The 13,295-nt window shown below is 51.0% G+C and overlaps 2 protein-coding genes across 3 annotated transcripts; one reads left to right on the forward strand and one right to left on the reverse strand.

Moving 5' to 3' along the window:
• Positions 1–613: 613 nt before the first annotated feature.
• On the reverse strand, positions 614–3,900 carry LOC137902281 (ankyrin repeat and SOCS box protein 9-like). Of its 2 annotated transcripts, XM_068746361.1 has the most exons (7): positions 3,605–3,900; positions 3,451–3,530; positions 3,243–3,350; positions 2,057–2,207; positions 1,860–1,994; positions 1,369–1,557; positions 614–1,274 (listed from the first exon to the last, which is right to left on the reverse strand). In XM_068746361.1, exons 1-7 carry the CDS (start codon positions 3,687–3,689, stop codon positions 1,132–1,134), a joined length of 891 nt encoding a protein of 296 aa, XP_068602462.1. In that variant the 5' UTR covers positions 3,690–3,900; the 3' UTR covers positions 614–1,131. The 2 variants fall into 2 exon arrangements, with proteins under 2 accessions (XP_068602462.1, XP_068602463.1); XM_068746362.1 differs by lacking the exon at positions 3,243–3,350.
• Positions 3,901–5,352: 1,452 nt separating this feature from the next.
• Positions 5,353–10,562, forward strand: gpr143 (G protein-coupled receptor 143). Its single transcript, XM_068746641.1, has 9 exons — positions 5,353–5,608; positions 7,070–7,179; positions 7,342–7,436; positions 7,715–7,807; positions 7,918–8,027; positions 8,131–8,239; positions 9,135–9,252; positions 9,344–9,599; positions 10,082–10,562. Exons 1-9 carry the CDS (start codon positions 5,353–5,355, stop codon positions 10,180–10,182), a joined length of 1,248 nt encoding a protein of 415 aa, XP_068602742.1. The 3' UTR covers positions 10,183–10,562.
• The last annotated feature ends 2,733 nt before the right edge of the window (positions 10,563–13,295 follow it).

Here is a 13,295-nt window from a genome sequence, read left to right on the forward strand (position 1 = left end):
CTAAAATTACCAAAGCAATTACTGCAGGAAGAAGGGAGGGGGGGGGGGGGCAGGGGGGGGCACACAACCCAACTGTGGCCTCGTTCTCTTATCTGTAACTAGATCCTGCTCGGAGCCAGGGAATGATCACAACTTGTTGTTCTGATGTGTAAACTAAGGTTGTCGAGCGTCGCCGTTTGCAGGAGGCGGAGCCTGCTCGACGCAACCAGGACGAGTCATATCTAAGGGTCCGAACAGTGGACCCTGTTGGTTGCCTCAAGCCGGTCGTTCCCGGAGGGTGGCCTTTCGTTGTTTGTTCTGGAGCTCATTCTATTCTAGTGAAGCGTCGTGGTTCCCTCGTCCTGGGAGAGCATCCCCAGTAACGGCTGTTGGTAGACGGAGTGGGAGAGCCTGGTGCGTCTCAGCTGGTGCGTCTCAGCTGGTGCGTCGGGTGTTTGGGTTCTCCCAGTGTCTGAGTGGGTTCCCCCCGGGTTCTCCGGCTCGCTCTCCCCCTCCAAAAACATGGATCCAGGTGAAAAGGAGTCTCTTCTTTGAACATGAATGCGCTGAGTCATTTAGAACCATGCAAATGCCATGCAAATATACGGTTTATGTATATATACAATGTACACAGTGCGTATTACCAGTTTTTAATGAGTGCATTATAAACAGTAGAAATCACATTTCATATAAAAAAAACATGATTTAACTATTATTTACTATTATCATCATTGTCCCTTGTCCTAGAGGACACATTTATTTAAAATAATGAACACACGGCATCAGGAAGAGCAGCGCTGCTGCAAAGCTACACGCGTATATGAATGCAGAGGCTTGTATAATAAGAAAAATATTAGTTTAGCATATAAAATCTTATTAAACATTCATTTTGCAAAGTATATTAAACCTTATGAGAAAAGATTCTGATTTAAAAAATGCACATCTTAATGTTTGTGAATATTTAATGATAAAAAAAAGTTGCTGAAAGACTTTAAAGTTCTCACATAAAAGTTAATATTGATATTGAGAATTGGATTATAACAAAAGAAGAAGAGACTTAATCATACCATTTCAGCCATGAGCCGCGGTTTTGTTCGCAACGCTGTACAAGTGCGCCCCCTGCTGCCGGCGCAGGGAAACGCTTCCTGCGCGTCAGCTGCTCAGTGGCTCTGAATGGTAGAGAAGATATTCTTTCACCTCTGCAGGAAGGTGAAGCTTGTGAATCTCAGCCAACCTCTGCTTGCCCAAAGTTTTCCTGATGTGCAACCGACAGAGCTGCATCAGAGGAGACACTCCTGGGCAGGTAGCAGCGGAGAAGCAGGAGTCACGACCGGCACGTGTTTAGTAATGGGGGGGGGCCCTCACGACGATGCTATACTTGTTGAGTACCTCCTTGTCTCAGCAGCCGCGCCACCAGGCTGTCAGGGGGGGCGAGGTCCAGCGGGTGTTTGCCCTCGTTGTTCCTCAGGGAAGGTGCGGCCCCGTGGTCCAGCAGGATGGACACCAACTCGGGGTTGGACAGACGAGTCGCTGTGTGCAGCGGGGACTCCCCAGACGCACAGTTGTTCACACTAGCACCTGAAAGAGCAGGGACAGACAGACGATGTCCTCACATCACCAGGAGCTGTGGACTTTGTCCCGCAGAGCGTCAGTCATGTCTTCGCTGCTGCAGGTCATGCAATCTTGAATCAGCAGCCTTTGGTATTCTGGCATGGAAGTAATCTATTACAAGCAACAGTCCAGCGTTGAAAATGATATTATTCAACAGGTGGCGCTAGCGTTCCCCTTAGCACAATCTGAGCATTGACGAATTGTCAAAATGCAAAGTTTCAGCTTTTACACATTATGCAGGCGATGCATGAATGTGTTTGTTTGTTTACCGAGTCGGAGCAGCTTTTTCACGGTACCCAGATGCTGATTGGAGCAGGCGACATGAAGCGGGACACCTGATTGGCTGATGTGCTGGTCCACGTCTGCGCCGTGCTGAACGAGAGGCTCCAGGCACTCGGTTTGACCTGGACAGAGTGACATCACGATGAGGTCAGAGCTTTGAATCCTGGGGGGGGGGGGGTCCCACCTTTTTCTGCCGCCCTGTGGATCGGAGAGCTGGAGTGGCTGATTCCCGACGGGCTCCCTCCGTGTTGAAGGATCAGGGACACGCAGGACACGTGTCCCCGGGCACACGCCTCTGACAGAGGAGTTTCTCCACCCACGGTGGAGCTGTTCGCCTGATGGGGGGGGGGGGGGGGGGGGTACATTTGTGTTAATTAACAGACATCAGGCGATGCAGGCGTTCGCTTGCTGCATGGTTCTCTGTGCTGACTGCCTGATTTTTATTACAGCGTTTTCTCAGCTGTCATGGCTGCCGTCCTCCACCCACCAATGCCGGAGAGCAGGGAACCACGACCTTGCGGGTCATGAGGGTTTTGTGAAATCAGCAGGAATCAGACATAAAGCGATCTTACCCGCGGGACGTATATAACCGGGTCATACGTGAGCAGGGAACCACGTCCTGTCCTGTCCTGTCCTGTCCTGTCCTGTCCTCCTGTGGCGAGTCTCACTGTCTGTGCAGCGTTTCATTACCCTCGCCGAAGCGGAGGCGAGGGTATTGCAATTGGGTGCGTTTGTTTGTCTGTCTGTTTGTTTGTATGTCTGTTTGTTTGTCTGTCTGTTTGTTTGTTTGTCTGTCTGTTTGTTTGTCAGTCTGTTTGTCTGTTTGTCTGTTTGTCTGTTTGTCTGTTTGTCTGTCCGAGTGCATAACTCAAAAACTAGTAACCCAATCGACTTGAAATTTTTACACAAGCAAGGTTCTGTCCATGGCTCGGTCCTCCCCGAGAATGGTGTTGATCCAGATCTGGATCCAGATTCTAGAATTATTTTTACATCTGGAATCGTGCCTGTGCTGTAAACTGCCACGTTAAGAGGGAGGGACACGAATGGCATGATGGGAAAAAGAGTCCAGAAGATGGCTTGTAGTACATTCCGGAGCAGCAAGCTAGAGCAGGTTTGGCCCCTCTGATCCGGAAGCCCTGTTTACTGTCTCACAAGATCCAATAGTCTATTGGAGGCGGGGTCTGCAATCTCTGATTGTCGTTTTCTAGTTTGTTAATGTGTTACTGTGCGTGTCTGTCTGTGTGTGTTTGGTAAATCTCTAACTAACATGAAATAACACAAAGCAAACCCCCCAACAATGATTTGCAGATGATCAGAGCAGGAACGTGTAAAAACTTCATCTTATATCCAGAAGACGTTTTCTTACTGACATTTGCTCCCTTTTCCACCAGAAGTTTGGCACAAGCCACGTGTCCCTGCATGCAGGCTCCATGGAGGGGGGACACCCCGTCCAGAGTGCTCAGGTTGACGCATGCACCCTGTGAAAAAGAGTGGAGCACAAGCGGAGCTGCATGCTCAAACACCGGGCTTCAGACCGACAACCCCTCTCCTGTAATTGTGTGTTCTTTGACGCCTCACCTGTGCGATGAGTCTCTGCAGGGCGAGGAGACGTCCATTAAAGGCGGCGTCGTGAACCGGAGACCAGTCGGATTCCACATCTGAAGTTAAACCGGCAGTCACACAAACTGAAGCTCTGTGAAGCTCTAGAGCTGCAGCGGGATCAGAGACTCACCGCTCATCAAAGGGTTGGAGAAGAACACAGCCGTCCCACTTTGACATGGAGACTCATGCGGCGGCTCGTTGCCCTCAGCAAACATCACGGTGGAAAGTTACACACAAAGAAACGTCGCTTTATCGCCCAGTCGATTTGGCTCCGTGCTGAGACCCCGTCCGGACCGTCCCTCAGACCTTAAAGACGCTCCGTCCGTCCCCCATCTGGTTTCAATAGAGCTGCCGTGATGCAACTTCCTCCCGAACAAAACGTCTCTATTCAGGAAACGGGCTGCGTGAGCGTCACGAGGAGCCGCCGGTTCAGCAGGTCTGTAATTTGTGTGTAATTTGACACTGTGCATCCACACCCATCCTCTCCAGCAGGGGACGGGCGGCGTCCGGACGGGGACGAGTCAGACGAAGGGAAATGACTCTGCTCAAACACAGAACCGAGACCTGACTGGTTTAGTGGCTCGAAACGAGTTCCACCAGTTAAGAACAGAAGTCTGTCCCCGTCTGACTGGACGCTCCTCGTGGGACAAGCTGGTCTGTCCTCAAATAAAATCACATTTAAGTGTTTGTAGCGTGTCCTTTCTCATGAAAAATGTTTGTCCAACTACCTGCGTCTCCCCCTCGTCCCCAAGGCTGTCTCCAAGGCTGCCCCCGTGTCTCCAAAGATGTCCCCCTCGTCTCCAAGGCTGCCCCCCGCATCTCCAAGGATGTCCCCCTTGTCTCCAAAGATGTCCCCCTCGTCTTCAAGGCTGCCCCCTTGTCTCCAAGGCTGTCCCCCTCATCTCCAAGGCTGTCCCCCTCGTCTCCAAAGATGTCCCCCTTGTCTCCAAGGCTGTCTCCCTCGTCTCCAAGGCTGCCCCCTTGTCTCCAAAGATGTCCCCCTTGTCTCCAAGGCTGTCCCCCTTGTCCCCAAGGCTGTCCCCCTCGTCTCCCAGGTTGTCCCCCTCGTCTCCAAGGCTAGGAGAGTTCCCCGTTTGGGCAGAGAGTGTCTCTGCTGATGGTTCTGCTGACTAAGTGATGCACCAGAGCCGTTTGCTGCTGATTGTGAAACATCTGGCCTGAGAGGGTCCAAATCGAGGCTCTAAATAGATCAGTGGATAATAAGCCTTTTATGTATGCCATGAATGGATCTTTTGGTTGGGGGGGGGTTACAGCCTCAGGTCTTATCTTGGGGTCTTGGAACCATCGACTGTGAGCGGGACAAGCATCGAGGATGCCGTGTTGATCCGTCATGGAGGAGAGAGAGGAGCTGTAAGACAACGAGCTTCATGTAGAGCTTTAGAGCCTTAGAGCTTTAGAGCTTTAGAGCTTTAGAGCAACGCTCTGCTGCTTTCAGGTCTTTCTGCCTGACTGATCTTAACGAGACAACCTGGTCCAGCTCCAAACCGTCTCCAGACGTCTGTCTCAATCCAGATTAGTCTCCTCTCCTCTCCTCTCCTCTCCTCTCCTCTCCTCTCCTCTCCTCTTCCCTCCTCTTCTCTGTTGTTTTTTTAATCCATTCGCTGCATCGCGTATAAACTGCGTAAAACACGCAGCAGCTTGACGCAACTGGCGCTGATTCCACGTCACGCCACGTCACACAGCATTCCTTTGTCGGCTCGTTGCGTTGCGGCTCAGTGAAACCAGAACTGCGCGGATTAAATGGAAGCGCATGACGGCCCGACCCCGTGATGTCCCCGAGCTGGGCCGTGCACCGAGTCCTTTCCTCTCCTCCTCGTCTTCCTCGTCTTCCTCCCATCGCCGCGTCCCGCTGTCTCCATGGCATCCCCCCGGCTGGAGACGTTCTGCTGCCCGAACCGGGATCCGGCGACCGAGTTCGTGGTCCGGTTCCAGCCAGAGCTGTTCGCGGGGTTGGGTTTGGGGAGTTCCGCTCTGAGCTTCTTCTTTGCGCTTTTACAACTTCTGCCCAAACGCAGGGGGTACAGGCGGGTCGGGCAGTACCCGCTGCCGAGGCCCGCGTCCTCCTCGCGGATACTCTTCATCATCAGCCTGTGTGACGTCATGGGATGCGCAGGTACAGAACGAACACCTGACACGTGTGACGGGCGGTCGCTGCAACGCGGCGTTGCGCGTTGGCGCTTATTACGCACGCAGATATTTAACTTTTTGCATGTTGGCGCTTATTACGCACGCAGATATTTAACTGTTTGCATGTTGGCGCTTATTACGCACGCAGATATTTAACTTTTTGCATGTTGGCGCTTATTACGCACGCAGATATTTAACTTTTTGCATGTTGGCGCTTATTACGCACGCAGATATTTAACTTTTTGCATGTTGGCGCTTATTACGCACGCAGATATTTAACTTTTTGCATGTTGGCGCTTATTACGCACGCAGATATTTAACTTTTTGCATGTTGGCGCTTATTACGCACGCAGATATTTAACTTTTTGCATGTTGGCGCTTATTACGCACGCAGATATTTAACTTTTTGCATGTTGGCGCTTATTACGCACGCAGATATTTAACTTTTTGCATGTTGGCGCTTATTACGCACGCATATATTTAACTTTTTGCATGTTGGCGCTTATTACGCACGCAGATATTTAACTGTTTGCATGTTGGCGCTTATTACGCACGCAGATATTTAACTGTTTGCATGTTGGCGCTTATTACGCACGCAGATATGTAACGTATAACTTTTCTTTGCGTTGAACTACATCCAGCTGTCCAACCGGAAAGCATTAGGCAGCATTTAAATGTGATCCACCGCCGGAGAAGAGAACCTCGTTTTAATCATCCGCTGCTTGCTCAGAGACAGTAAAACTTTAAACGGCAACGCGAGAAAGACAAGCCTCCCCCGCGGTTAGCTTCGCGTGTTTTCGACACGCACACTCGTGAATTAGCTCATTGCTACACAAAAGAATGAGTCACGGGGATCTTGCGTTGCGTGAAAGCTGAAATGACTCATAATAACGGAACCCCGTTTTTCTTTTTCCTGCAGGCACATGTGGATTTGAACGCAGCATCGTTAAAGCAGTAGTTACAGTTTTAATTGCGTTCATCTTTGGTTCGCTGCCCCCCCCCCCCCATCCCGGTGAGGGCAGATGACGTCACGCGTGTCAGGTGTACTTAGCGCCCAGTGAGCTATATGAAACACTTCAAACCAATAAAATGCTTAACGGAGGGAAATCTGCATCACATTAACATTCTGGGGGGGCTATTTCCCCATGTGGCAGTGAAGTAGTAGGAAATGGAAACACCCTCATGAAACGCACCTGGTGGGGGGGGGGGGGGGGGGGTATTACCATGACATAACCTGCTATTCAAAGGATATAAACAAACAAAGTGCAGCCTTTTTGCACGCATTACTCACTTTGTCCTCTTCCTGCATCCGTGTGTTGTCTCTCTCTCTCTCTCTCTCTCTCTCTCAGGTATCATTGTGAGGTCATCCGTGTGTTGTCTCTCTCTCTCTCTCTCTCTCTCTCAGGTATCATTGTGAGGTCATCCGTGTGTTGTCTCTCTCTCTCAGGTATTATTGTGAGGTCATCCGTGTGGCTGGGCCTGCCAAACGTTGCCGACCGCATCTCAGCGGCCAACGGCACCGACGTCGGGCCAGAGGCCTTCTGCGTCAGCACGGCGGTACGTGGAGGGCAGCCAGTCGTCCTGTCTGGTCCTGAAGACGTTCTGATTCAGCTGCTGTGATGCACGAAGACATGGACGTACCTGCATGAAGACATGGACGGGCGGAGACTCCCCCATTACTCCATGTTTAATGATTCTAGTGTTGTTTTTCTGTTCCAGATGTGGATCCAGCTGTTTGTCAGTGCCTCGTTTTGGTGGACGTTCTTTTACGCCGTTGACGTCTTCCTGGTGGTGAAGACATCTGCAGGACTCAGGTGCTCTGAACCTCACATGCCATTTGGCGCCACACACACACACACACACACACACACACACACACACAAATATGTAGCACAGGGCTTTAAACTGTCGAGTCTGATGCTTCTTCCACAACTCCATTTACAACACGGTGGTCTGAAAGTCGGATCGCCACGGTTCACGTCTTGTGTTTCGAGCCCCCCCCCCCCCCGACGCTACATTCCTTGCAGATATCATCTTTCACACACAGAACTGAGGCCGTGAGCTCGGCCTCATGACTCGTTTCTCTCGCCAGCACCATTATCCTCTACCACACGATCACATGGGGTCTGGCCGTGCTGCTGTGCATCGAAGGCGTGACCATGCTGTACTACCCGTCCATCTCAGAGTAAGACTCTTTGTTCCTCCACACGAGGACAGCTCGTCTGTGCACGTCCGTGCACGTCCGTGTCAACGCGACTCCCACTGCATGCTGTTCTGCTGTTGCTTCTGATGCAGCTGCGAGCGAGGCCTCGAGCACGCCGTCCCGCACTACGTCACCACCTACGCACCGATGCTGCTCGTCTTCCTGGCCAATCCCATCTTCTTCAACCGGACCTTGTCTGCAGGTCAGGTCTCCAATCTCTCAAACAGGAAGTTGTGCGTCAGGTCAGACATGAACTGTACGTGCGCTGGAATGTCCCCAACATGTCTCTCCTCCTTCCAACGCAGTGACGTCTTTGCTAAAAGGACGACAAGGAATCTACACGGAAAACGAGCGGCGTCTGGCCAACGAGATAAAAATACGCTTCTTTAAAATCATGCTGGTGTTCTCTATTTGGTACGTCACCCAGAATGATCTCATTAAAGACGTTGTTTTCTTCAGAAGATTGGAACCACTTTACTCCACGTACTGAAGCGCACTGAGTAGCATGTTATAATCGGTTTGATCATGCTGCGCTTTCACGAGGTGCCTTGTTCCCAACCGTCTCCAGGCCAGCCTCGGTTCATTTAGTTTGTTGCTTGCGTGGCGGCTTCACGGTGACAAGAAGACATCCGGGAGGAAAGCCACATGTTGTTTTGACACTTCTTTGTGGGATGCAACGTCTTTACAGGACCACAGTGTGAACGCAGGTTTAGTTTGACTTAAACATCTGGGCTGTATTCATTTTGGTACTAAATGGTAGCGCCGAGGCGGCTCGGTGGCGCAGTGGTAAGCACTGTTGCCTCACAGCGAGATGGTCGCAGGTTCGTCTCCGGCTTGTGGCCATTCTGTGAGGAGTTTGCATGTTCTCCCCGTGTCTGCGTGGGTTCTCTCCGGGTTCTCCGGCTTCCTCCCACCTCCAAAAAACATGCAGCCTAGGCTGATTGGTGACGCTAAATTGCCCATAGGTGTGAGTGTGTGTGTGGCTGGTTGTCTGTCTCTGTGTTGCCCTGCGATGAACTGGCGGCTTGTCCAGGGTGTCCCCTGCCTCTCGCCCATTGACTGCTGGGATTGGCTCCAGCTTGGCCCGTGACCCGATAGCGGAATAAGCGGTTAGAAAATGAAATGAAAAAAAAAACAAAAAATGGTAACGCCGACCGAGAGCAATCGAATTTTCGCAGCGCTTTAAGTTTTGCATGTGACATTCCCTGTTCTAGATTCAAACTCGACTTGAATGGATTTCTTTATTTCACGGGAGCGAATCGTTGCCGAATGGATTTAAAACGGGCTGATTTGCGTCGCTTATGTTTAGCTGGATTCCCAACATCGTCAACGAGAGTCTGCTCTTCTACCTGGAGATGCAGGCGGATATCAGCGGCCCCGGTTTCAGGGACATCAGAAACGTAGCCCTCATCACATGGTTCATCATGGTGGGTGGAAGCTTTCATCGTGCAGGATGAAGAGCTCTCGTTGTAGAAATGCCTGCATGCCTTACGCTCCTCTCCATCTGGACTCCTTCAGGCGATTCTGAACCCGATGCAGGCTTTCCTCAACACGCTGGCCTTTCACGGCTGGACGGGCTTTGATGTGGACTTCAGCCTGCAGCGGAGGCGGGAGCTGGCCTGGGACTCGGTTACCACTTCAGGGCCTAATGCTGCGGGACAGAACCCCCTGGTGGGGTCGACTCTGCTCTACCAGAGTCACGTCCAGGAAGCCAAGAAGAGCTCCGTGGGCAACGGGCAGCCCCACTCGGACGGGGTCAGTGCCCTCTCGGAAGGTAACGGGGCTTTCAGTGGCTGGTGAGGCTCTGGAGTTCACCCCCCCCATCAGCATCCTATAATATGTGTGGGGCCGTCTGATCATGGAGGCCCTCCTCTGAGTCCTTTTGGATGATAGATCACAATGGAAAATGAATCAATGACACGCATTATGGGAAAGCCATGCAGAATCGTCTTTAATCTAGTTTCTCTTTGCTGCTCTGAAGTATAGTAGCATGAAATCACATTCTGCATCAGGTGTGTTTCTTTTATTGCTATCCTTCTGCATATTCCAGAATGCACAGTAACATGGTGTTTTTTTTTTTTTTTTTTACTGAACAGCTTCAGAATGTGTGCAAATTGTGACCTTCTGCACTGAAAAATGTCCACCCTGCAGAAATGACCATTTATCTGTCAATCAGTGCACAAAAAAGGACAGGCTTATCAATGGAGTAACAAACAGCATGATCACCAGTGACTTTCACTTATCTTGTCCTGCCAGGTTCAGAGTCGAGCACAGTTGAACTCCACATTTCCGGCGAGCTACGGGACGACGCTGATGACGAGTCCCTGGAGAACTCGGTGAAGCACTCGGAAGGCTGATCCTCCACCTTCGTTTGGTGACAATGTTCCCTACGAGTTACTTTTTACATTGTCTCCTCTGACCTGTGGAGATTTTCTCAGATCCGAACTGGCCTTTTGATTTCATTTCTTTCTTTAAACCCTTTCTTTTCCTGTCATTTCCACATTTAAACGCTATCAGCATCGGATCAAACGTGCAGCCGCAAAGTCGTTAGTTGGAATTAAACAGAAATGTTCTTCTAGGTTGACGCTTGAAAGGGTCTCCTGGTAAAGTCATTGAATTAGATGCTGGTTTGTGATGCACACGCTATAAAGCGCTTTATAAGCACAACTGTATGTGATTTAACGTTAATGCAATTCTACCTGTTCATATTTTTGCAAAAGAAAAATTCGATATTAAAGACACAATATTGAAATATATTTTGTCACCGTCATTCTTACTGCCAAGGTGTATAGAACATTTTCAGACAAACACAATTTCAGACACTTTCTGATATCAAAATAGAGTGATTTATTATTGAGCCACTGAATGACTTCCCCGAAACATGTGACCCCCACCCTGGACCAGGGCGCAGGAGAGACAGAAGCCGTCCCAGCGCCTGCTCCGTACTGGTCTCCTCCGCATGCCAAGAAAGGCCTCAGTCTGACACAGACAATAATGGCTCTCAACCGAAGTCAGAAAATAACAAACCATCCATTAGAAGGTCCAGCGTTTGGGATTTAGTGGCCTCGAGCTGCTAAGACCGCAACCAACTGAACACCCCTCCTTCCTAAGGTGTAGGAGAACTTGCAGGGGCCAAAAACTGTGTTTTTGTGCATTCCGAGCTGCTATCAAAAGATGGCCGACTCTGGAAGAGGACCGGCTCCCTCTGTTGATGTGAAAGGATCAATCAGCGGCTACAAAAGCAGTCATTATTAAAAAATAAAAAGAGGCCCTTCACTTTCAGCAAAATTTGCTTGATGGCCAATTACGAAAAGTGCACAAAAATCAAATCAAAGCGGTGGTGAGCGTCTGAAGATTCCGCCTTTGTCTTAGCGGAGGAAGGCAGGAGACGACCTGGATGACGTCACATCCGATCAGCTGGTCACCCTCGGGACAAAGTCCGGACTGAATTTTAAGAAACTTGTTCAGAGGAAAGAACCAAAGAGAAAACATGAAGTTAATTTTTACTGGAGCGGTTATCTGGCCCGATGACTTTCCCCTCCTGCGTCTGAAGTTCACCAGAGAATTCACCCTTTTCACTGAAGAACACGAAGAAACGGCACAAACAGCTGACCAGACGCACGCTTGATGCAGAGCGGTCTCCGGGCGCATCGTCAGCAGAGGCGCGGCAGCGCCGGCCGTTAATGAGCCCCTTCAGGGTGGCAATAAAGTGTATAGAAACACATATACACAGTATATACGTCTGTGTATTAATCTAATTTACATATCTTTACATTGTTAAATTTACATCCGAAAGGGAGAATATTCTCTTCGTAAACAACACTTTTCACATCTCGTCTACAAGATGACCTTTTGTGACCTTGAGTGGATGGAGCAGGTCGGAGGAGGACAGTTCGTGAGCCAGCTTCTCGTTCGCTTTTAAACGCGAGCTGAGCACTAATCTTTTCGCGGCACATTCAAATGTGATTTTAAACAGTTCTTCTGTGGAGAAAGAAAGTGCTCTTCACACTATTCTCCGCTCGGAGGCTCAGCATCCCGTCGCCGGGCGACGCCCGGAGGTTCAGCATCCCGTCGCCAGGCGACGCCCGGAGGCTCAGCATCCCGTCGCCAGGCGACGCCCGGAGGTTCAGCATCCCGTCGCCAGGCGACGCCCGGAGGCTCAGCATCCCGCAACACTGGTTCAGAGGAATCCGTCACCTTTTCACAGCCAAACACGTGCGTCTCATTAACGCTTTCCTCTGTGTAAAACCCATCACTGTGTTAACAGCGGGAGGAGGGGCGGGGGGAGGGGGGGCGGTGGTCCGGAGGATGACGCCACTTCCTCATTAGAAACCTTTTAAAACATGGATGCACCCAGGGCGTTGGATTCGGTCCAGTCTTCTTAGCCGGATTCCAGAGTTTCAAACATGTGTATCATAAAAATAAAACCCCCACACATGGACAAACTGCACTGAAGTCAGCAGCTGCTGCAGCCCGCCCCCCCCCCACCCCGGGGAAGGGGGTTTCCTTCTTGAACAACGAGTTTGTCTGCTGACGTCAGAAGCAGGCAAGTTGCTGCACATTCCAGGATTCACCAACGAGCCTCCGGTCTGCTATTTCCGGAGATCAAGAACACAAACCTGGAGGTAAAGAGCGAAGCAGCATGAACGACACGCAGCCGTTTGTGTATTCAGTCCTCCCGGGTACAGAGTAACGAAGCGTTGCTTACCGAGCCATCCGACGCGCTCGCACCGACTTTGTCCCCGATGCTGTTCCAGCACACCTCGAAGATGCCCCCGGTGCCCCTGTAGCTGTACACCAGGGCTCCGGTCTGCACAGACACACCAATGGCCGCCGCCACTTAGCTTCCATCGTCACGAGCCGGCTCCCGTTTAAAGCAGAGGCTTACCGTCGTGTTCCAGATGTGGACGCACTTATCGAAGGATCCGCTGGCCAGGTGGCGGCCGTCGGGGCTGAACGCCACGCTGTAGACGGGCTCCTGGTGCTTGGTCAGCGTGTGGATGCAAACGCCACGCTCGACGTCCCAGAGACGCACCGTCGAGTCAAACGAGGCGCTGTGGGCGGGGAGAAGGGGGGGGGGGGGGAGGTTATCTGCTGGTCAGAAGCTGATATTTCTGTATCTGTGATGAGCCTCCACCGGAATAATTAGCACAACTTCTTTGAAGCCATTTCCTACGTGAAGCGTCTTTGTGCTTCTGACCGCTTCAGGAATCCGGATGCATGATGTCACAAACTGGACATTTTAACTTCATCTTATACCAAACCATAAATTCTCTTTTTGGCTGGACAGCCATGATGGGTCGAACCCGACATTCCTGCGTCTGCCGGCGCAGCCGCAATGCGTTTGTGGGAGTTCAACATTTCTCTCTGGCTTTGGGGAGGAGCTTCACCCTCAACTCGGGTTCCAGCCTGTTAAGCCACCTCCTCCAGTTGGCTTGGACAGGGCGTGGCCTTGGTCGGAACCGGAGAC

Source organism: Brachionichthys hirsutus, chromosome 12 (genome assembly GCF_040956055.1).
Source record: "Brachionichthys hirsutus isolate HB-005 chromosome 12, CSIRO-AGI_Bhir_v1, whole genome shotgun sequence".
Taxonomy (NCBI): domain Eukaryota; kingdom Metazoa; phylum Chordata; class Actinopteri; order Lophiiformes; family Brachionichthyidae; genus Brachionichthys; species Brachionichthys hirsutus.